The sequence below is a fragment of the Haliaeetus albicilla genome, chromosome 11, assembly GCF_947461875.1.
Source record: "Haliaeetus albicilla chromosome 11, bHalAlb1.1, whole genome shotgun sequence".
Taxonomy (NCBI): Eukaryota; Metazoa; Chordata; class Aves; order Accipitriformes; family Accipitridae; genus Haliaeetus; species Haliaeetus albicilla.
In genome coordinates, this window is record NC_091493.1 from 1,693,172 (window position 1) to 1,716,090 (window position 22,919).

The window sequence follows — 22,919 nt, forward strand, 5'->3', positions numbered from 1 at the left end:
ATAAACTCAGCTTTGTTCTTTTTTCCTGAATGTCCTTACAGTGATAGATACGCTGTTGAACATAAAGCTATAGATGTAAACTTCACCCGTTCTTACTCAAGGGAAGGGGTGGTTAATGAACTGCTAAGAAGTTTGCATTTTCTCAATCTTATTAAAACTGACATAAAACAGTAAATATGTGATGTTGCCTGGTCATTTGAGCTCTGTTTGCTGCTTCATTTGTGTTATACGCATTTAGGCAAGCTTTCCATTTTGCAGTATTTTCAAAGGTTTTGTGTTAATTGAACATAACATCCAATACTAGTATTTCTAATTCTACCTGTGTATTTTTAAATATTAAAAAATGATTAGTTTAATATATGTGAACCCTTCGTTAATTAGAACTATATTTATGCTATTTTATATCTTCTTCTATTTCAGAGTTAATGCTGTATCACCACAGAGCAGCAATGGGAGTGTGCAGTTTTCTGTTGAAAAGTTCTCTCAAGAGCTCATGATTCTTTTCCATCTCTCCTCTTAACATTTCTACTACTCTGCAAACATGGCTCACCACGCGAGGCCTTCCAGATTAGTCAAAAAGGAAGAGTTAGGCAAAAGGAAATCTAACCAGGGCAAAAAGAAATCTAGCCAAGTGAGAAAGAAAACCACAAAGACTTCCACAAAAGCTGTTAGTTCTGGAAAAGGCAAAAAGCCAGCGCAAGAAAAAGATGTTAAGAAAAAACAGCAAGAAAAGAAACCAATCATGAGCTCTTCAGGTAGACTTCTCAGGAGCAGTGTAACCAGAACCTTGTCTGGAGCATCTTGGGTGAGTTTGGAGAAAGCTGACAATATCCTCTTTCATAACCAGGATTCTTTCAACATCAATGGCTTTACGATGTCTCTCCGTAACCGATCATTCTCCCGTAGATTGTCCCAAACTCCAATTGCAAAACCCAGGAAAGCTGCAGCACAAAAAAGGCTAGAAACAAAGGAAAAACATGAACAAGAAGCCCTGCTAGTAGTAGAAGAAAAAAACGTTGAGGCGGGCGAAAGAGGTTTGAAACAAGATTTAGCACAAAATGAGTTAGCTCCTCTGCCTGTAGAAGATGCTCCAGGTACTGTAGGCGAAGAGCCTGCTACCACATGTGCCAGTCAAGACAAAGAGGTAGAAATACCTGAAACAAATGACTCCGTTCCAAGCAGTCAGGTAACTGATGATGATGATGACACAGAAGCGCCGGAGGTGAAATGCAAGCACGAAGACCTGCCCTGTGAGCAGACACCCAGCGATCTTGATACAGGTAGTTTGGCTGAAGCATTTGTTGAAGATGCTGCGCTTGTGCTTCCGTCTTCTCCTTCTGACTCCGTAATCACCTCTGAATCAAACTCGAAGGTGTGTGCAGAGACTCCCTTCGATCTGGTGCCTAACAGTAAAGAACCTGACTCCAGTTCTGTCGATACCTCAGACCTCAGCTCAGCAGTACTGTTGGAAGAGTCGGTCCCGCTTGCCAAATCCCACACTGAAGCAGAGTCGGACCTGGTGCTACCTAGTGAAGAACAAGACTCGATTTCTGGACCTATAGTTACCTCTGAGTTTAACTCACAAGAACATTTTTTAGAAGATGCAAGCTCACTTGCAGAGTCCTGCTTGAAGGCAGGCTGGGATTTAGAGTCTGAGAATAAAGACGTTGGTTCAAATTCCAGCTCTGTAGCTGCCACTGAATCAAATTTGCTTTTACATTTTGAAGGTGCAAGTTCACTTGCAGAATCCCACATGAAACTGGTTGTGGATTTTGTACCCGTTCACAAAGAACTTGACTCAAATTTGGATTTGAGCTGTACAAGAGAGAAATCAGAATCTGACTCAAAAAACTTATTTACAGTATGTGAACCAGTTTCCGATACCTCTTTAAACAATATTGAAGTGGAGGACATTGAACAGCTTGTTAAATGTATTGATGCAGAGACATTTATTTTGAATTCAGGTTATGTCCCCACTTTATCTCCAGATTTAGGAAAAAGCACAGTTGATAAAATCTCTGGTGAAAGCTCTGGACAATTCTCTGAAGGTTTTGTTTCGGACTTGCCTTCAAGCATGGAAATCTCTGCTCTTGCCTCAGAAAAAGCCATAAATGCAGATTTGCCAGCTGACTCAAGACTGCAGCATAATGATTATTCATCACAGCTGGGAAGTGTCGGAGTAAGCTTGAATTTGGTTCAGGACAACGTGAGCGACAGCACTGAAGCGGTTGAGGCCTCAGGGCCATCCTCTCTTAAAAATCCAGCTGGTGATTACCCTGTTCCATATTCATCTCTGCTCCCTATGCTAGAGAAAAAGAAACGAAGGCGTTGTGGAGTCTGTGAGCCCTGTCTGCGGAAAACAAATTGTGAAGAATGCAGCTGTTGCAGGAAACGCAAAACTAGTCACCGGATATGTAAAAAGAGAAAATGTGAAGAACTGAAAAAGCCACCACCACCAATCACGCTACCTTTTGAGGTAAGCCAAAGAAGTTGCAAATTAAGTCACTCTTGTGAGGCTTGAGGTACACCTTAAAATTCTGCAAAGGGAAATGCTGGTCACTGTACAGCTTTAGAGAGCTTAGGGTTACTGTTGGAGCTAACAGGTTGCATGATTACTTTCTCTTGTCATCTATAGAGGTGTAGATTAAAGTGAGCTGGAGTTATTCTTGTTCCTGCTGTGTAAATGCATAAAATCAGAGGTAAGTATGGCTTTAACTCTGTGTTCCAGGTATTGGCCAAAACAATGAATTAATTGAGGCGTGAAGAGGTGAGAAAAATTTAAGTGCAAAATGCAGGGAGGGGGGAGAATGAGGGTAGTCTTAGGAGACTATGAATTATTAGGGAGAGTTTCTGTATTTCAAAATACTTAAGGGTAAAAAGCAAAGGAAGGAAGGCTGTTTGCTCTTTAATTCAGTTAAAGTAATTTGCTTGTGAAGACAGATTTGGTGGAAATAAATTTATAAACTTCAGGACCAAATTGTAGCTGCGTTTTCCCCTTTCACATCTCTCTGCCTTTCTAATTGTCTATTCTTCTGTTTCTCTCCTTTCACTTCTGCCTGTCTCCCTTTGTCTTTTACCACATCTCCTATACATACTTCCTTTTTCTGTGTTTCTTACTCATTTTCCTGATCCATCAGCCTTCTATAACCCAGGTCATTACTTTTGGAACAAAGAGGAGGGGAAAAGACAGTCTGTATGCCCCTGTGATAACAGCACTGACCTTCTGAGAGATTTCAGTTCAAGATCAGGCTTTAAATCAGGTAAGTAGGGAGTTGAACATAGATTTCCCACATCCCAACTGAATTCCCTGACCTCCGAGCTGCAGAGTTAGCCTCTGCGCCGCCACGTCCTGCTGGAAGTGTTCTGCTTTGTGTGAGCCAATAGTACCCGAGCCTCGGAGGGGGAGATGCTGTCTCAGTAGTTAAGTCACTGGGACATTTGCCTTGGGATGTGGGAAACTGAGGTTCAAGTCTCTGCACCAGTGTGTACTCTGAGTGGAGCAGTTCACACTGGGGAGAATGCACCTGCAAAACCTTTCTCAATAGCAGTTTCATTAAAATGGTGTGTTCTTACAGCAGGTAGACATTCCTGTCAGCTGTGGAGATCTCAGGAGACCTCCTGTTTTCACTGCTCTGTCCTGTGCTTACCAGGGTTTGCAGAGAAATCCATTCTATTTTTAAGGTAGGCAAGCAGAAAGAAAAGTCCTGTAGCAGTGAGGTCATATAGTATATTCCCCTTTGTGGGGGAAGTATATTTTAAGTTATAATATTAAGGGAAGTAGGTTTTAACAGGTTGGCTCAGAGTTCATTCAAAAACCTCTTCGTGTCTCAACTGCTCCTAAATGCTCTTTTTAAAAAAAATAAAAAAAAAAAGTGAGGGGAGGGACAGCTATAATGTGATTCAAGATACATATTAAAACAATAAAGGTGATAGGGACTGATCCTGACTTTTTACAGCAAAAGAGTAGCGACATTATATCCTTTTGTATATTTAGTCAGTGGGATTGAAGAAGCTCATGGGAGAGAATTGGTGGAGTTGAGGTAGGAAGTGATCTAAAAGCCATGTTTTAAAAAGGGTTTTGGCAGGGTCGGTGAAAGGAAGCACTCCAGCTTTTCTGTCAACCTTTGTTTTCCAGGCTAAACATGCTTCTTTTCTTGTTGCTCAGGCTGACCTTCTCCTTGCAGATTAGCTTTGCCCCTTCACCTTTGTCCTCTCTGGGTGCTCCTTTTGCTTTCTTTGAGAGATTCCTTGTTTTTATTCTTTTCTTTGGCAGCTTTTTTTTTTGGTGTGCTTTTATTTTATCAAACTGGTCACATTTTGGACAATGCATTTAGAGCTGCACCAGAGGCCTCCTTCATTTCTCGTTAAATTTCATAGGAAGTTTCAGAGTACTGCACAGAGGAAATGAAGTATTCCTGACATTTAAGAACATGTCAGGTAGTTTCTTATAAAATTGCATTTGAATGAAAACTGGTGCCTTTTCAGATATTCCTAGAAGCAAGCCTTGCCTCATTTGTAATCTCTAGAAACCGTGCTCTGAGAAAATGAAAGAGGAAAGTATTTTTACAATGTAGGTATGTTAGGAGAGCTCTTTAAAGATGTTGAGATACAGGGGGAGGTGTTGGGGGATGGGAAACACTATATCGCTCTGTTCAGCAGCTATCCTTTAGATAAGATTGGAGCACTCTGGAAGGGAATCCCATTGTGTTTTCCCAAACTGGTAGGACTGGGACTGCAACAGCTGGGACTTCTATGACAGTAATGAGTTTCAAATAGAGGGCAGCTGGGGAAAACCCAAAACTGTGGGTCTCTGTCCATGGTATAGAAAGTGAATGTAATAATTAAGAGAAATGAGGTTGTGTTCAGTGCATTCCTTGTTCAGAAGTCATGCATCTCTTTCTCATGTTGGTGGAATGTAAGCATTTTTTGGACGTGATTCACTGGGAGGAGGTTGTAGGGGATAGACATGCTCTGCATGAGCATAGTTTAAACATTGATGTTTTGCCTTAAAGGGAATTATCTCTTCTCATTCTAACTAAACAATGCAAAAGTCACAATGAAGTCAATGAGAGTGCTGTACATTAAATGGCTGTAGGATAGCGAGTGCAGGGGTTGGCAGTCCACACGTGCTGTTTAAAAAGAAAGTGTTGGTTTCCCTTAAGAACTTAGGTGGATTTACAGTTATGGGGAGTAAGGCCTGGCTGGTAGAAGCTGTGAATGTAGACTGAAGTGCATATTCCAACACATATGCCCATGTGTGCACAAGCATTCAACCCTCAGAGAGTATCGGTTGCATGTTTGGAGCTGGCGTTAGTTACATTACTGTTATTTTCATTAATTCACACATAATCCAGATAAAGATTTGAAAACTATATTGGACTTGAAAAATATCACTTAAAAATAACATCCACATAAACCTTCAGTGATACTTTTACCTTGCCGAATGTAATGAGTTTTGCAGGGACGTGACGTCGTGAAAGTCTGGATAAAACATTGTGGGCTCTAGTTCACAGCCCCTGCGTGTAGCAATATTGTTACTTGCAATGCCCCTCTTCCTGAGGGATTCACGCCGTGGCTGCTTGGTTAGGAGTTGGTAAAGAAAAATTCTAAAATATATAGGGGGGGAAAAATTTCTGCTTACTGAATTTTTTGAAGAGCAGCCTGGTAAATAAAAAACATAAGCAAGCTTTGAAAAGAGGAGGGAAAAGGCTTTATATTGGGTTATTGTCCCTCTCGGTGAAAAGAGGGTTTGACAAGTTTATGTACATGAGGGTGTGATGCTTCCACGCTTTTCCCTTGTCTTTCCAAGACTGCTGTTTTCTGAAATAGTGTAGCAGCTACTGAAGGCTATTTCACAGCTATTTTCTACCAAAAAGCATCTTTCACTTCAAGAAGTGGTCTGCTTTGCTTCCATTGCATCATCACACATGTTGAGGCTGTCGGGATGCATCGCGATGTGGGGCAAGGATTTCATAGGCTTCAAAACCAGCACGTAGGTAGGGAAGGCAGTCTGTTATTTATTTTGTTTTCTCCTTGGAGAAAGGATTCCCGTTTTGCACAGGCGGGTGTTGCAGATGTAGCAGCACACACTCGGGATGAAAATGCTGCCTTCTGGGCGCTTGCAGTCATCGGTCGAGCTGGCTGTGGTGCACGGTAGTTGTACTTTGTGCGTGCTGGGCTCTGGCAGGGCGGGTGGACTCGGCTCTCCTCTGGCTCCCAGCTGGCCAGTGCTCTCCTGGGCATAGCCATCGCGCTGGCCCTGGCCCGGGAAGGTGCCACGCTGAGCAGCTCCACTTACTGAAGTGAACTTGCAGGGTTTCGTAACATGCCACCGGAGCTCCTCTTGCCCAGAAGGCCATAAACATACAGGGCTGCTGTAGAGCTGTGGGGAGCCCTCGCCTCCAAAAGCTGCTTTCTGCAAGGCTTGCCGAGGTGCTTACGTTTTAAGATCCCGCCTGGGCAGGGAGCCCTCTTGGGCTGAAAGCATCTGCTGGGGAGAGCTTTAGTTCGTAACGGGTAACGGAGCATGTCAGGTTTAGTGGGACCTGGAGTCAAAAAAAACTGAAAACAAATCGGGTCACCGAGTGTAAGTTCACTGGGTTGACCAAGGTGTCTCGAGACGTCTTATTTAATAGCTGTAATTTGAGTAACACGGAAATATTAAATAACAATAAGGGCCTGCTTGCTTGTGGGTTTTTAACATGCTGCTGAAAACCCAGACATATTTAAAAAGGATGCTGCAATTAGAGTTGGTTGGGAACTTTCCAGCAAGCCATTCCTTGAATGGAAAATGCTGATTTAACAGGAAGCTTTCACAGCTACTATCTGTCTCGATGCAACTATTTTTGGGGGAAAGTTTCTCAAGGTTCCAAATGAAATTTCTGCTTAAAACTTAAAAAGAGGGAGAGAATTATTGGAACAGCTTGGTGGTTAGGGCTTTTTGCCTGATGAAGACCAGGGGCTTGAACTTTGGTCTCCCACATCCCATCTGTCTCCTCTTGAATTTTTGAAAGGTTTGCTCTGCTTTGGAACACAACCAAGTGTCGAAATCTCAAAAAAATAAAAGCAAAATGGAATTCTTGTTTTCTAGCCAGACCTAGTTATAATCAAGAAATTTAGACTTTGTGGTATTTATTTTACAATAGACTCCAGAAATATTTAAGCCAGTTAAATTTTAAAATGAGTGCACATAAAAACACTCCTCTTGAATACGATACTCGAGAGTTTTGTAAGGGGATATAGCACATGGGCTAGAAGAGTTTGGTAACATGTGTGGCAAAGATGAGCAAAGCTGTGTACAGCCTGCCCTGCGCATGCAGGGCAGGGGGTTGACGTAGTGCAGTTTATTCTTATTTTACACACGCACGCTCCATGGGTGTGTAAGAGAATTACAACTCTTTGCCATTCTCTGTGATCCTGGGTGTGGACTATAATGCAGCCTAAATTACAGGGAAATGGGTTAGTCTGGGGTCTGTTTATTTTCAGAAGATGCGTTTTAAAAGTTGCCTCTTCACTGCTCCTTATTTTCTGTGCCAGTTCTTGCAGCTTTTACGGAGAAATTTTTATTTGAAGAGGTTTCTTTCCTTCCTTGTGTATGAGGACCCATCCTAACAGGAGGGGAAACTGTCTAACAAGGAAACCAGAAACTACCACCTAAGTGCTGTCCAGTGTACGCCACAAACTGGGGACTAAATCAGAATACAGGGTCTTGGGTTTCTAAGCAAACAAAATAACTATTTTTTAAATTTTTTTTTTTTTCTGGACCGCAAAGCATCTTAAGTAGCCAAAACTGCAAAGAAGAGTCAGATCCCCAGGTGTATGTACCTCTCTTGGGTTTTATTACGCTTAAAGACCCTTGTAGACTTGTGGTATTTTGGGAAAACATTACAAATCAGTACTTTTCTCTTACCTGATCCTAACTCCTATTTAATAAAGTACTGTGGTGCAGCAAATGAGGAGCTTAAATACGAGGTAGCATCAGACCACAAAAACAAGCAATAGCTTTCTCTGACTTAATTGATAATGCCACAGAATGAGTTGTGTGTTCCCATCCGCGCATTTGCGGTACTTCACTGATTTGCACCGATAACCGGACGGGGATTACACTTGTAATTTAGCAGTAGATAAAAAAAAAACAGTTTTAAATTGCACTCTGTGGCTGCTGAAAAGACATTCTTGCAGGTTTTTCACACGTAGCGCGTAAATCCACGGCCAACTTTCTGGTTTAGATGTCAACTGGACATTGTTTCAGTAAATGCTTCAGTGGCTAGCGGCGCGTTGGAGGCGTCGTTATTTGTTTGTTGCCCACGGTCAGCAAGCGTCTGCGTGATCCATTAGGGCTTGGCGTGAAAACTTGCGGTAGAGCTGGGACCCCTCCATCCTCCTTCCACCCGGCCGAATGTTTTAAGCGGGCGAGGGGAATTAATTGGGTGTTATTGTTTATCTGGCGGCCTGTTCACGCCGCAATCCGGTTCGCAGCAGCCGCGTTCTGTTCGATGCCACAGCGAGAGGTGAAGACGGAGCCGGCGGGCGGGCGGGGAGGGATTTCCACGCCGCGGGAGCCCCACGCACGACCGACACCGGTGCCTGACGGGGCACCCCCGCCTCAGCACCCCCCCCCCCCCCCGTTTTGCAGGGCGGGGGTCTGGCCCTGGCCCTGGCCCTGGCCCGCCCGCGCTTTGCCGCCCGCTCCCTGCCCTGCTTGCGCACATGCGCGGGGGGCGGGCGCGCGCACCTCCGCCCGTGCACGCGGGGGCGGGCGGGCACGCGCGCGCGGGTGCGCTGAGGCCGTGTCCTCGCCTGACCCCGCGTGTAACAGCCCTGACGGAGCCGAAAAACACACACCCCCTCCACCTCCCCCCACGCACACCCCCACCCCCCCCCCCCCCGGGACTACTGCCCGGCTGCGTGGCCCACCTCACACGCACCCCCCCCGCACCTCCCCTCAGCACCTCCGCCGCGCGCGCGCGGGCGTGGCGGCGGCGGCGGCGGCTCCGCGTCCGCAGGCGCGGGGAGTCCGTGCCGCCTCTTGGCGGCCGCCGCCGCCGCGGCGCCCCGCACAGGAGACCCTTTGTTTGGGCAGGGCCGGCGGGAGCGCGGGAGGAGGCCGGCGGGGTGGGGAGCGCTCAGCCGCGGGGCCGCGGCCGCCCCATTGGCTGGGACCGTCCGGCGGCTCCTGGCGGCGGCGGCGCGCCCGCCGGGCGGGTGCGCGCCGCGGAGCCGCACGAGGCTCGCGCCCGCGACGCCGCCTGGAGGAGGGCGCCGCTGCGGCAGGAAGCAAGATGGCCGCCTCGTGGGCGCCGCTGTGAGGAATGCGGGGCACCAGCGAGGCCGGCTGCTGGGGGGCGGCGGGGCCTCTCCCCTCGGCCGTCTCCGGCGTCGCCGTGTGTCGGGGTGGCGGCGGAGGGGCCGCGTAGAGCCTCCCTACAGCCCTCTAAAGTGCCGCATGTAAAGCATTCCGGGTATTTAAGAAATCTTGCAGTTTGATAATAAAATCGGAGGTGTCTGCCTTTGTGACCACAACTTATTCTGCAATTTGATGTTTTTTTAGGTTCTAACTGAAAACAAAAGGCCTCAGAGGAGGAAGCAAAGAGTTTTAAAGGTAACCGATGATTGCTTTAATATTTATCCCCTCCCGTTTTAAGCAGCGTTTTCTTGTCATATACATGAGGAAGCCAAAGGGTTAACTTCTGGGAAGCGGCGCTTTCCAGCTATTCAGGAGATTAGCTAATTTTAAAAGTGCAGAACATGTTCTTTTTCCCCCCTCTTTCTCTCCAGCATGTTGTGTACATATTTGAATCTTTCTGCACATGTCTGCAGACCAAAAGTTTGCTTTCCATTGCATTGAAGATTCACTTCAATTTTCTCTATTCCTAGTTTCATACTTCCAAAGGTAGCAGTTGAATGTTGGTGGGGAATTTTAGTATACCGATTTTATGGCATCTGAAATTTAATGTGAGAAGCCCGTGTTAGAATGCAAACCAAATTGACAAAAGTGGAAGTTTTATGCCTATGTTACTGTAGTTTTGATTTCCTTTTTTCTTTAAACTTTAGTACACCTCAAGTGAAACTGAAAATTCTGTAAACTTAACAACAGCCTTCAGTTTCACGTGGTAACACGTTTCTTCAGGATTTTTAAGATGGCTATCTTTCATGGTAACAAAAGATTGGTGTTTCAAATGGAAATGTTTTAGTCTTTATAACAAAATACAGGCTTCTGGCTTGTTACACTCATGGCTGATGTTTTTTTTAAAAAAGTAGCAGGTAGCACATCGATATTGCATCTTTTGGTCTTTAGAATATTTTGGGTAGAAATCATTAATTCTGTTGTTGCAAACTAACATGTTGGAGGATGGATGGTAGGTGTAAGAGGAAGCGAAGGAAAAAGAAAAAAAATGTTGTTAGACTTACTTTGTAGAACTATTGTCTTATGCCAAGTAAATGTAATGTAAGATAGTTCAGTATTGTTTCAGTACATTAAACTTTCAGAAGTTATTGGACATAGCGGATTTGATAAATGCTGAATGTCTGTGGTGTAATTTTATTTGAAAACATCCCAATTTCTTACCAGTTTTGTCATCACTGTTACACATTACAGAAACTTGCTTAAAGGAGTTACAATTTTAGAAGACGAAGCAAAGTTACAAGTTAAGATTAAATAAGGAGCAAATAACCTTATTTGACTTGCAAGTATGTCCAGCCTCAAGGATGTCTGTCTTCTCATGTGGGAGTAGTTGTGCTAACCACCTCCTTGTATGCTAACAGTAATTGTGATTGTACGACACTAGCAAGTGCTTTTTTTCTTGCGTTAAATATATCAATCCATTAAAAAATTAGCATTTTTCATTAAGTCATGAGTATGCTTTTAATTATTCATTTTAATTACCAACGCTCGTGTAATACAGCGCATAGGTGTAGTTAAAACTTTAGCATTTGTTCATTCTGTGCTTTGCGTGGTTGATAGTAGTGTGCAAAATAAGGACGGTTTGTAAATGAGGTGTTCAACTTTGTAACGTGTAATTGGTATGGCACCTGTTCTGTCAAAGTGTGAAAAATCTTCTTTTTGGTGGTAGGCAGATATGTTGTTATTAGGCGTCTGTCTACAGTATGGGTTCATAGCGGGTCTTCAGATTTTTTCTCTTTGAGTTCATTTTGCCACTCTTTCTGATTTGATGGCAGTGCAGGTTGCTATGTAATATGATGCTGTCATTCCTTGCCTTTCCAAAAAGCCTTCTGAAGAGTTTTTTTTTTCTCCTTGGCTCTTAAATGGAAAGTCTTGTCTTGTTTTTGTGCACGCGCGTAGTATTGTATATTAGTCATTAGACTTGTGTTTATTTCTGGTTTGACTTTTCCTTTGCTGAATCGATTCGGCAGTGTTTCCTCTTTTAGGTACTGTTTTTAGGTTTTAGGTACTGTTCTTTGTGTTTTCTGGTATTTGTGTTTGTTTTGTGGTGCTGAAGTGTATTTCGTAAGAGTTTGTTCACTTGCATCCACCAAGTAAGGCACGGTACCCCTGAAGGCATCTCGTGAAATGTCTAGGTTGGGGTTGGTGGTGTTTTCCTTTGTTTTTGGAGGGGAGGAGGGAGGTTGGTCATCTTAAGTTACGCTGCAGCTCTCTGTCAGCTGCTGTAAACTTAGAAAAAGCTACATAATTTGCAGACTTCTTTACAAGGGCATTTTTAGAAATACAGCGTTCCGGTATATGACTTTCTAACCTGGCTTCTGTTATTGGCGGGACTGCCATGTAAAGTGGTATTGTCATATCTATTGAATTATAGCTTCAATGTTTGATCTAATGATCAGTAGTGATAGAGGGCATCTGACCAGTGACACTTTCAAAATTTTGACAGCATATTTCTTCTTTTTTTTTTTTTCTTTGTATTTTGCTTCAAATAGTATTGTAAACTTTCTTTAAGGAGGATCTGTAGGACTTTCTTCCAGTAATACATGGAGTTAGTATTTTTCTAATACTCCTAAGTTTTTGTAGATGCATATTTATTTAATTGGAGGGCTAGTGCTCTTTCTAATTGTGCTTCTTAGGACCAACATATTTACAAATTCTTCTCTACCGGCTGAAAATAAGCAGTGCTTTTCCTGTTGAAAACAGGTTGGACAGATATAAACATTAAGACTAAAAGTAATGCATACTATTATACTGTACCTTTCAATTATTATTTGTCATTTTCCACGCTTGTGTTTTAATGCTTCTTTCTGGTTATTTGAGGAGTCATTGAGGAAATTCCTCTGTGCCATAAATACTGTATTAGGTTCTCCATGTTTATTTTGAAAGAACATCTGAAATATTCATTACTTCTAGCAAGCAAATGCTCATTGAAGAAAGAGTCTTTGTGAGTTCATAGTAATGGATACTAAGGAAGGAATATACTCATCGTTTTTCTTACCATTCATATTATGTGTTTTCCCCAGTTAAGCAGGCACTTCTTTGATTTTATTCCTGATAATGCAAAGTCTATATAGAAGTGATTCATACGTAAAAATTCATTTGCCTGCATTTCAGGAGGCCTGTTATACATCTTGCTTCACTTACTATCATTTTCCTTTTAGCCACTTAGCAGTGTTCTCACTCAGTTTGGGCAGTGCAGTGCACCTCTCCTTAACAGTGGGGAAATGTTTGCAGCCACGTGCAAGTTTATTAACACAGAGCTCAGAAGAATGGGACAGTTGAACATGGCATCCCATTGTCAGCGGAATCTACACTTATCAAGTATAGACAGCAGTGGCACCAGTAAGAAAACCTCACACAGATCAAGATACAGCTGATGAAGAAGTACAGTCAGTCATCTTTCTACTAGGTTCTGTGGAGCCAAGGCTACCATTTGGATGGCTGCAGATGTTTGCTGCATTGATGGAGATATTAAAAGAAAAAAAAAAAAAGAGAGCGAAAAGAAAAAAAAAAAAAAGGGAGGAGGCAGTGAGAGAGATCCAGAATAATAGATGCAGTGCTAAGTGAGTATTATAACTGCATGCACATTTTTTGTTCTGACTGATGCTGTTTGCCTGTTTATGCATAAACACTATAATGGTAATCGTGTGCACCGGGAAAGTGCGAACGATGCCTGCTAAACTTTGTAGAGTCTGTTCTGTTTAAGCCAAGCCAAAAGCCAGAGATGACTCAGTATCTAGAACTTTTGGTTTATAAACATCATGTTAGGAACCAGTAAAAGTTTCATTTCCATCAAAGCTACAGATATATACTTGAGCACTCTCTTAATTTTTCTGTTCCACACATACAAAGCATAGTCTGTCTTATCAAAAATGACTTTAAAATATAAAGTTGGTTTGGCAGACCTGCTGTTGCCCTTTTTACGATGCAGTTTTAGTTATGCTGCTTAAAGAAATTAAAACCCCACTTTTTTGTCAAGGTCATATATGTGTTAAGAGTTAAGGAAAGTAGCTGCTAATGTTCATGATAATGCTTTGAGTGAGCATGGATTGAACTGACTTTGAACATTTATTCTAAATTATGGTGTATGTTTTAGTGCAAAATATCTACCAGAATATTTAGCTGGAAGAAATTAAAATTTATTACTTTTTTTTCCCCTTTAAAATTTAAAGATAAGAACAAGTCAGTGGATGGAATTGCACTGCAGTGGAATTTTACAGAGGAAGAAGACAGAATGGTGTAATACAAGTTGGAAAGGATGTCGTCCAGAAAATACTTATCTTATTCTTTGTGTTTCTTGAAGGGACATTATCACATTGGAATGTATTCCTTCAGCAAATACCCATTAAAATGGCTTTGAGTACTGGTTGAAAGTGTCTGCCTATTTCTTACGTGCCTTTTTGCTCCCTTTTTTTGATAGGGGGAGCTTACTTTTGGTATGTGAGTGGCCTACACTAATTAGTTAACTTTTATTTTTAGAAATAAGATAAATAGGTACCTTAGCTGTTACCTTAGTTTAAAAAAATCTAGGTATCATTTTTTGAAAGGAATGTTCTTCTAATTTTGACCTTTTTCAAGCTGGATGTGTGTCTGTCTAAATGGGATTAAATTTTTTTTTGCTCTTGGTAGGCTCACACACCTCACTTGATGTCAGCAGGCACGATTATGGTTGTAATTTGGTAGCACACTTCCACGTGCAGCCTTTCCAGCACTTCCACATGAATGCACTCGTGAACATATGAAGCACTTCCATATTTTGTTTGTACAGTACTGCTAAGATTACTCATGTATGTAGACATTTTTTGAATGGAGTCCTAACAAAGAAGGCCTTTGTAAATGGTCTGTAAATTATTAATCTTACCCTAGTAATTTTCTAATCCTTAATTTTTCCAGCCAGTTTCTGGGGGAGTTGAAGCCTGTTCCTTCTGGACTTCTTCCTGTGGTGCAGAGTGAGCTGGACAGGATGCAGAGAAGCTCTCCTTCCCTTGCCCCCTACTCCTGTAGAGCTCCCTTACTTCAGTGCTGCTCCCTCTCCCATTCACCACCTCCTCAGGACCCTTGCGCTGCTTGCTCAGCAGCACCATCATGCTACTCTTTGCCCCCACAACCCAACTCCCCCAAATGTTGAGGGAAGAAGGGGACACTGTCCTTTGAGAGGACAGGGAGGTGTAGGGTTTTCTGTTTTAAATCATTTGTTGCTGTGGTGGACAATGCCACTCCTCCTCTTCTCAGGGAATGGTGGAGGCAGAGGCACAATGAGGCTGGGAAGTGTTGAGTAAGGCCGGCCTGAACCTAGTGATTACAGTGGTTTTGGAGGGATTTTGCACGTTTTGAATCACTATTTATTTGTAGATCTTGACTGTCACTCTGTGTTTTAGTGCAGTGTCGGGTCTTCCACTTTAGTGGATTTAGAAGTGGAGCTTCTTAAAAAGGTAGAAAATGTGTTTGTGATCAAAAACCATGGAACAATCAGTAAAAGTAACATAATTTGTGGAAAGGAAGGAAAATGTATGTGTGTAGATGAAGGTCAGTTGGATAGGTGTATTGATACATTGTTTAGGTACTCTTAATGAAGTTACAGCATTACAAAATAAACACTGGTTTCCTAATCCAGGTATGTTTAGTTGATATTATTTGTATTCGCTGCTGAATTATGAGCTTTATTGAATACTTACACTTGGTGTATGTAATGTAGGCATTGAAATAATTGAGATGGCTTTGCAAATTCCAGAAATTTGTTGTCAGTTTGCCGTTTGTCCGTACATTTATAGACAGGAATATCGAGAAAATCCTTTGAAAACGGGCACTACTTGTTTAGAATCTAATATTGTATTGCTAAGCAAGTTTGGTTTTTGCATTTAGTAACTGATGTGGGAGAAAACCAGTGAGAAGCCCCAAACTTAACTTGAGTGGCAGCAGATTTTCACTTCTGTGATTTTTTTTTTTCTTTCTGCGATGTTATACTAAGATTTTTATATTTAGTGTTACTGAGTATGAGAAAGGTAATTTAGCAGATACTACTCCAGCAAACTCTCCCATTGACATTAGTAGGAGCCTTGCCTATGTGAAGAACAAAAGATTTAATTCCTGCTAAAATAAATTTCTAATTATAGGGTTTTGTTTGGGAGGTAAGAAGAATCCATGCATTCTTATAAAGGTGTTTTCTTTTAAAATGTCAAATACATGAAACATAACCACTATCAAGAAAAAAGAAAACAGAAATTACATATAAGGTACTAATAATAATAACTTTTCATTAATTTACGTAAAATCAGTATGTCGAATATATTTGGCTGTTCTTGTTGTCCCTTTAGAATATTAGGATTTTTCAAGGCTGACTTAAAATTGAGTGGTTCGTGTCTTCACACGTGACTGTGAATTCCTTTCTCGGTTGGTGTTTTGTTGGCATCATCTGTATTGTATTATAATTTAATTGATGCTCTGTAGTAAAATTTGGATCTATGTTTAATTTTCCTAAAATAAAGGTTTTGCTGAACTTGTGAATAAGAGGAAAAATTTCTGTGTATTTAAAAATGTAAAGCATTTACTTTTGTGACAGATGGTCACTGTCTGAATTCTGCAACGCAACCACCACTGTTGCAGTGCTGCTCCAGAACATCATTGCTGTTATTCCAGTATGTGAGTGAAAGTTGGTACTCCTTTAAAGAGTGGAAGTTATATACAGTGTAAATTCCATTTTGAGCTTTATTTAAAACCATAGGTGTGCTAGCTCTGATCGAGACAGAAGAGAAACATAATTTGCCATTTGTTAGGCTTTTTTCCTCATGAGAATAAGCAAAACATAGATGCAAAATCCTGAATAGTGCTGCAGCCTTGTAGCTTGGTCGCTTAAGTGATCAACATGACTATTTTTCTTTCTTTTACCTGAATTACCTTTAGTTGTTCCTCTGACGTACCCGTTATGGCTTTTCTATCGTTCAAGAGTATTAGTTCTTCCATTTAGTCTTGTGGCCTCTCATCAGCTTTAAAACCAGGTTAGAATATACCCATAATATAAATGTTTAAATTTGGAGAAGACTTGTGTGTGACTTGTTGCAGTGTGTATTTGGGACCAGTGCTGATATTTCAGAGTGAGGGGAAAATAGGATATAGGTGTGCGAGGGCTGGTTAGCATTGTTAACTTACAGTTTTGTATGGCCTCAGCAGATCTGGTCTGAGAGAGCTACCGGCATGTAGCAACTTGTAAAGAATATAATTGGTTGTACAACAGCTGGTTAGGCACTTGAACTGGGCCCTAGATTAAGGGGCTGAGTATCTTCCTGGTTAGATCATAGGAACTGCAATGTTAATGCTGTTACCTTAGCAGTTCAGATCTTTACTGAACTGAAACTGAAGGAAAAATATTAACTTGTATCAGTTTGGTTCACCTGTGGTAAACCCAGGCAAGATCATTGTGATCACTTGCTGAGAGGTTGTAAGACTGTATCAATTTATTTGGATTAAGCATCATGTTTTAAAAATAGCTCAACTTGAATTTGAAAATTCCCAAGGATGAAAAGTGCATCAAAACACCTAACAAGATGCTTAAGATTCTTTACTCTTTCTCTGCCCCTCTGCAAAAATGTGCACCCTAGTTCAAGGCCAGACTTCTCTGGCCTTAAAGTCATTGAGTCTTGTTATACTTTTGTCTGCTAGAACAAGGAGCCTTCTGTTATCAGCTTTCTTTTCCACGTAGACTTAGCTGCAGTTTGTGGCTTTTCAGTTTTCTTTTTCTTTGGTAAATTGTAGAGAGTGAACTTGAGGCTTTCACTTCAAGATGTTTCAATCTTTTGTCATTCTCATGGTCCTCCAAGCCCTCTCCAGCATATCAATGTCTTGCTTGAATTGGGTATGCCAGAACTGGACGCTTTATTCCACTAGCAGGTGCAAAAGTGCCAAGTACAGGATAGAAAGTAACCCGTCTTTTCCTAATTATATTGTTATTTATGCACCCAAGAATCTCACTAACCCTTTCGGCCATAAAGTTGCAATAGGAGTTTCTATAGTTACTGCACAGTTGATTATTGACCATGTTAATGTTCTCCTTAAAGGCATTGCTTTCTAAGATAAAACCTGCGTTTTGTAAATATAGTCCCATGTCTTTGCTGCTAGATACACAACTTCACCTTTAGCTGTATTGAAATGTGCTTGCAGCTGGCTTGCCAGTTAATTTAGGAAGCATCATGTCTGATCTTTTAATTATTTGTTATTCTTCTACCAGTATTAATTTCACTGTTCTTTCAGATCATTGCTAAAAATGTTATACATAGCTGCAATGTGTTCCCTGAAGACCCTGTTACGCTGTGATGATTCTCCATTTACAGTTAAGGGCCAGGCAGTACTTTCTTAATGCTGTGGTGATGGTTTCATAAATGAGTAGACCACAAGAGACATTAGCTAGGATGGATAAATTCAAAGACTGGATTTCTTTCATCTCTGCTTTTGAGTTAAAGCACATTAGGGGAAGGTTGTGTTAGGGAATACATATTACTGCTGATTGTATCATTTTTCTTTTGTGGCTTAATTGAGTGCTATATTTTCCAGAGCTGCCAGTGTCTCTTTGAGTGCTCAGTTTCAATGTTGAAGACAAATGATTGGGTCATTCAAAATGCCAGTAAAAAACAAACCAAACCAAACCCCAAAACCAAACCAAACAAAAGCCACCAAACAAGATGCTTGTTTTTGTTTGCTTCTGTGGCAGACAAAGTACTGTAATGGTTGGGGTTTTTTTCTTTCTTAACACACCTACTTCTTGGGTGCCTGTGTAGGAGAATGGGCTGTCCTTCACTCTGTATTTTTTCTTGCTCCTGTTTGTAGCTTTCACAACCTAGAGCTCAGGGTTGATGGAAATAAAAATTTAAATTCGTGGCTGAGAGAGGCTATTGCCAAGTAGTAATCCAATAAATACTTTTCTCTGGGGGTCACCATTTGAAGCCTTTAGAGCTAGAATTAGTATCCTGTAGTTTTTCATTTTGTTAGTAAGTGCATCCTTAGGGTCTGATACTGGAGATCTTCTTTGTAAGTGGTCTCACTGAAGTGGTTACACACAGTGGGCAGGACTGTGGTAATAGTGTAGGAGAGAAAATGAAGAGAGCAAAGGTGTAAAGACTTCAAGGCCATAATGTTCTAATTCCTCATGGAAAGACAAGATAAGGAACTTTTCTGGTGGGAAAGCTGCCTAGTGTTTGAAGAACATAGCAAAGAGGATATAAATGGAGATGAAACTGAGGAGAGAGCTAAGCTGTAGCTTGGAGAATGTTCTTTGCTGTTGCTACGGATATGAAAAAAAAAACCACCATCAACTAGAGCAGACTTCCCAGCTGTTGTAAGATTCAGTGCGAAGTGGTACCTCCTGTGATACTGAAGTTGGTGGCTTTGGGTGGATTTGATACTCAGGGGCAAGGGAGTTGGGAGTGAGGGGGATCCCTCCAGGAAAGCCTGGGCATCCTAAGCGATCTCTGCTGCACATCCTAGGTCAGGTCACTTTCTCCGGATTTGCAGAACCTCTTGTTGCCCTGAGTTTCTGTACAAACCAGCCTCTCTGCTAAAACTTGTCTTTGTCATTTTGCCAAGAGTAGAGGTTATTTGCTTTGATCGCAATAGCTTCTAAAATGCAGAATTATTACCTGTCCTGTCCCTCAGTGCCGTCTGTGAACGTTGTTCTCTTGAAGAACAAAACATCTTGTATATGCAGGCTGTGTTACATTATTAAAGGGCCCCAGTCTGTTTCTCTGGATGAAGACCTATAGAAATTGTGCCTTACCTGGGCCGCTGTATAACTGCGTTATACTAAGAGACCGTTTCACATCCATGGTTCTTACACAAGTGTGGTGGTAATTGCTTTATGCCTCTGGTGAGGTTTGCGGGAATATGCCTCAGCTTGCAGCTTGGCCCCTACTCAGCTGTTCTCTCTCTCCTGGTAGCCTGCTTGGAAACCTGCTCAGGCTGCAGCCTTGGGCAGCAACTTACAGCATGTTGCTGTTGTCTGCGTTATGCTAGTCACACATGAAGTAGCGTGGTCTAAAATAGAAGTTTATCCTTAAATGTATTATTGTATCTGTGTTTATTTTGAAATGCAAAAAAACTTGGCTGTACTTAGAAGGTGGCCTTTACTTTCCACAGCATCCTGCCTTACATTCGTCTCTGTTCTAACCAGTGCATGGCTTTCTGCATAGCAGTCAGCATAAGCAACTCTTTCTCCACACCTGTGCTCTCTGTCTCCCCATCCCGTGTCCTGTCCAGATCTTATCTCCTTATGCCTGTATGTTGGTCCCGTACAGTGCAAGTCCTGGATTCCATTGAGTTTCTGCATGTCCTGGGGAGCAGACGCTGCAAGGTAGGAATAAATTGCATAGGAGTAAATTGCTGCTGGTCAGCTGGCTGGTGCTTTCTTATCTCTTGGTGAAGCAGTGACATCTGACAGTTGGACCATGAAGAAAACACCCTGTTCGAATGTTAGATGAAGTATGTTTGGGGTTTTTTCCAAACAGTTTTTCTGAAAGAAAACTTCTGTTGTGGTATTTGAGCTCTGAGGAGCTGCCAGCTCTGTGCCAACGTGGAAGGGCATGTGGGGCTGGCTACGTGGCTGCAGACACTGCAGCAGGATCCAAACTTACCCATTGCACTGCAATGGAAGAGATGCAAAGTGCAAGCACTTCTCACCCACTTGTCCTTTTATGTTGGTGAATGTTGTGACCTTGGAAGTACTGCCTTTCTGGTCATCCTGGTTATTGGCACAAGCTAGGAGGTGCAATCATTTTTTGATGTGTTGAGTACTGTATTGTGGGGACCTGGGCAGAATCCTATAGGGAGGACTAGTTAGGGGGACTTGGCATAGGTTATCTTGTGATTTGTCACAACTTGCTCGTAGAGCCGTTTTATCAGTAGTTGATCTGGGCATCATCTGTTACTTCTGGTTTATGGGAGTAGTTGTTTCTGGTTGTGTCCTTTAGTACAGTATGTGTTGTTACCACCTATAGAGGTCTGAAGCAAGAGATGTAAACCTGTGGCCTGCTTTCTGTTGTACAGAAGATGTGGAAATGTCTTTAGGGTAGCTTTAGCATTGTATTTTGATTGTGAACTGGTGAAGTCTTTGCATTACCTCAGAGGCATCTTGTGTTAAAAGAAAACTTAATATTGAAGTCTGACCCTTTTCAGAATGGTGAAATTATTTACTCTAACTGCCTTTTTATGTGTGCTGGAAGCATTAGCTCATGGAGTGAATTTTCTGTGTGTGTATATATATGTGTGCGTACGTGTGTGTGTGTATATATACGAGATAATGTCTGGTTGAAGTTTAAGTAATACAGCAATGGCTACGGCAGACTATACTGTATGGTTTGGGGCCTTATAGCACTAACTACTGCAGAATCTAAGCTTGAGCGAGATTTGTTGGTGTTTGATGCCTCCAGACAGAGTGGTGCTCTCCTTAATGAGGAAGAGAGGAAATTACTTTTATTGATCCGGTTTATTCTTCAGCTTTTCATTACACTTGTGTAAAAGATTTAGAAGTCAATCAGATCAGACTTCTGTGCTTAACTTCCATTAATTTTAAGACTGTTACTTGGAATTGTGGTACCCTTGTCTGTAGTGCCTACATTTTTTTTGAGTCCTGATTCAGGACTTAAAGATAGATTGCTCCTAGGTTGTTCGGCTGCAAAAGGTTTTTGCTGAGCTATTTCTTTTGGTCTGCCAGACTTGCATTGAGGAAAAGAATCAAATGAGCTCTGCCCCTGCTAGTATGTCTGCGTTTCTTTTTATGTTGGGAAACAATAACTTCATATATTAAACAGAAAAGGCCACTGGAAAAGTCTGGTAAAGAGAGGAAGGAAAAAGGTATTTTTTAGGATTCATTGCAGTTCAGTAACAGAAGAGAAAAAGCAACGTAGTGCTCAAAAGGAAGAGAGTTTGATTTAAAAGAAAATATATCTGATTTTATGATAATATTTATTCTTTGTGTGGAAAAACAAAATATGAACCAAATCATGCCAATGATATGATTCATCTGGTTCTTTTTTCTTCCCTCATTGCATGTGGGCAGCTTCCAGTAATGTTAGTGGAAATTATGATGTATGAGGAATAATTTTATTTTAAAAGTAATCCCACTTTACTGCTGGGATCACTGGGGTCTTATGGGGACACAGCACTGCACCTGTGCATTACTAGCAGATTAGGGAATATCCTGAGTATTTTCAAACGTAGCACTGCTTTTTGGTCAGATGAAAGTATTTTATTGAGGAACAACATGGTTGAGAGGAGTGTGATGACATTTTTGCACTTTGAGTGCTGTCAGTGGACCCTGTGTCAGATCTTCTCATCTCTGCTGATCATGGATGAATCCTCCCCACCAGCTCTCATTGCTCTCAATTTACCAGACTTAGATTTTTTTTTTTTTTTTTTTAAATGGAGTGAGTGCCACCCTCTAAAAATGAAGGGAATACAAAAATGTGTTGTCATGTTGAAAATGTATAAATGCTGGGGAATATTTTCGTCTATTTGCTTCTATCTCCTCAGCCTCCTAATTGTCTAATCAAACCATATTTTATAACAATTTTACATGCTTGGGACAACTTTTGGAGTGATAGAGATCTTAGATATACTTTTGCTGAAGGAAAACCCAGAAATTTCATATCTTATTTTTTTCTGAAGTTAAATTAAGGTAATTGAAATTCAGCTTTTGCACAGGTATAGAATTGTGGGTTTTTACTTTTCCATGGTGGACTCTTAAAATATTTTCTGGTATGGTTGCAGAGGCCTGTGTCATGCATTTACCCCTGCTAACAAGAGCTGCTTAACTGCTTTTGTGGATCCCTTAGAAATTACTCAGTGATCCCCTGGGTCTGTGGATCATTGATTGAAAATCACCAGGATCCAGAGGAGTTAAAGCTCACAGACCATTAGTCAGCATCTGTGTGTAATGAAAAAGCATTAAATAAGGTATCTTTCTTTCTTAATGTAATTTCCATAGGTTTGACTTAGCTGCCTAGGTGCTGGACGTGTTTTTACATAGCATTTCCATGAGAATTTATGATACCTCTCATAATATCTAGGGCATGCTATGGATTCCCAGTTTTGTTTTTTATCAGTCGGGCTTCAGATGGAGCTGAGTCCGTATGCCTTGTTTTGCTGGGGGGTTTCTGGCAATACCATCTCGATGGTTATGATTAATCATAAATCTATTTTGCATTTGTTCTTCTGAGTTATTTTCTCAGAGAAGTCCATGCACTTTAGTTGGTATGACCACAAAAGCATGTGTGATTTAACTGAATGTTTTATATTAAACTGGCTGCTATTTTCTGGGAACTGCTAAGATGTACTGTGCCACCGTATGGTTAATTAACCAGTAGTGTTGCTTATATCTGATTTGAAAAGCAGTACTGGTTTTCTTGTTAAGTAGGGCTTAAGGCTACAGATTATTTAAATAACTTTTAGATTTTACAATATTATTAAGTACCAGCACTGTCTATTGTGACTTAAAATTATTTTTTAAAAGAAATTTTAATAAATATAGAATAAA

At 41.4% G+C, this 22,919-nt stretch overlaps 1 protein-coding gene across 4 annotated transcripts in view; it reads left to right on the forward strand.

Annotated features, from left to right (window-relative positions):
• Nucleotides 1-22,919, forward strand: part of TET1 (tet methylcytosine dioxygenase 1) — an 80,441-nt gene that overhangs the window by 8,845 nt on the left and 48,677 nt on the right. For 3 of the 4 annotated variants that reach the window (XM_069795768.1, XM_069795769.1, XM_069795771.1), the window contains exons 2-3: nucleotides 421-2,476; nucleotides 9,551-9,601. In XM_069795768.1, coding sequence (XP_069651869.1) covers nucleotides 542-2,476; nucleotides 9,551-9,601 — 1,986 coding nt within the window. In that variant the 5' untranslated portion in view covers nucleotides 421-541. The remainder of the gene's footprint in view (nucleotides 1-420; nucleotides 2,477-9,550; nucleotides 9,602-22,919) is intronic. The other variant, XM_069795770.1, reaches the window with a different exon arrangement.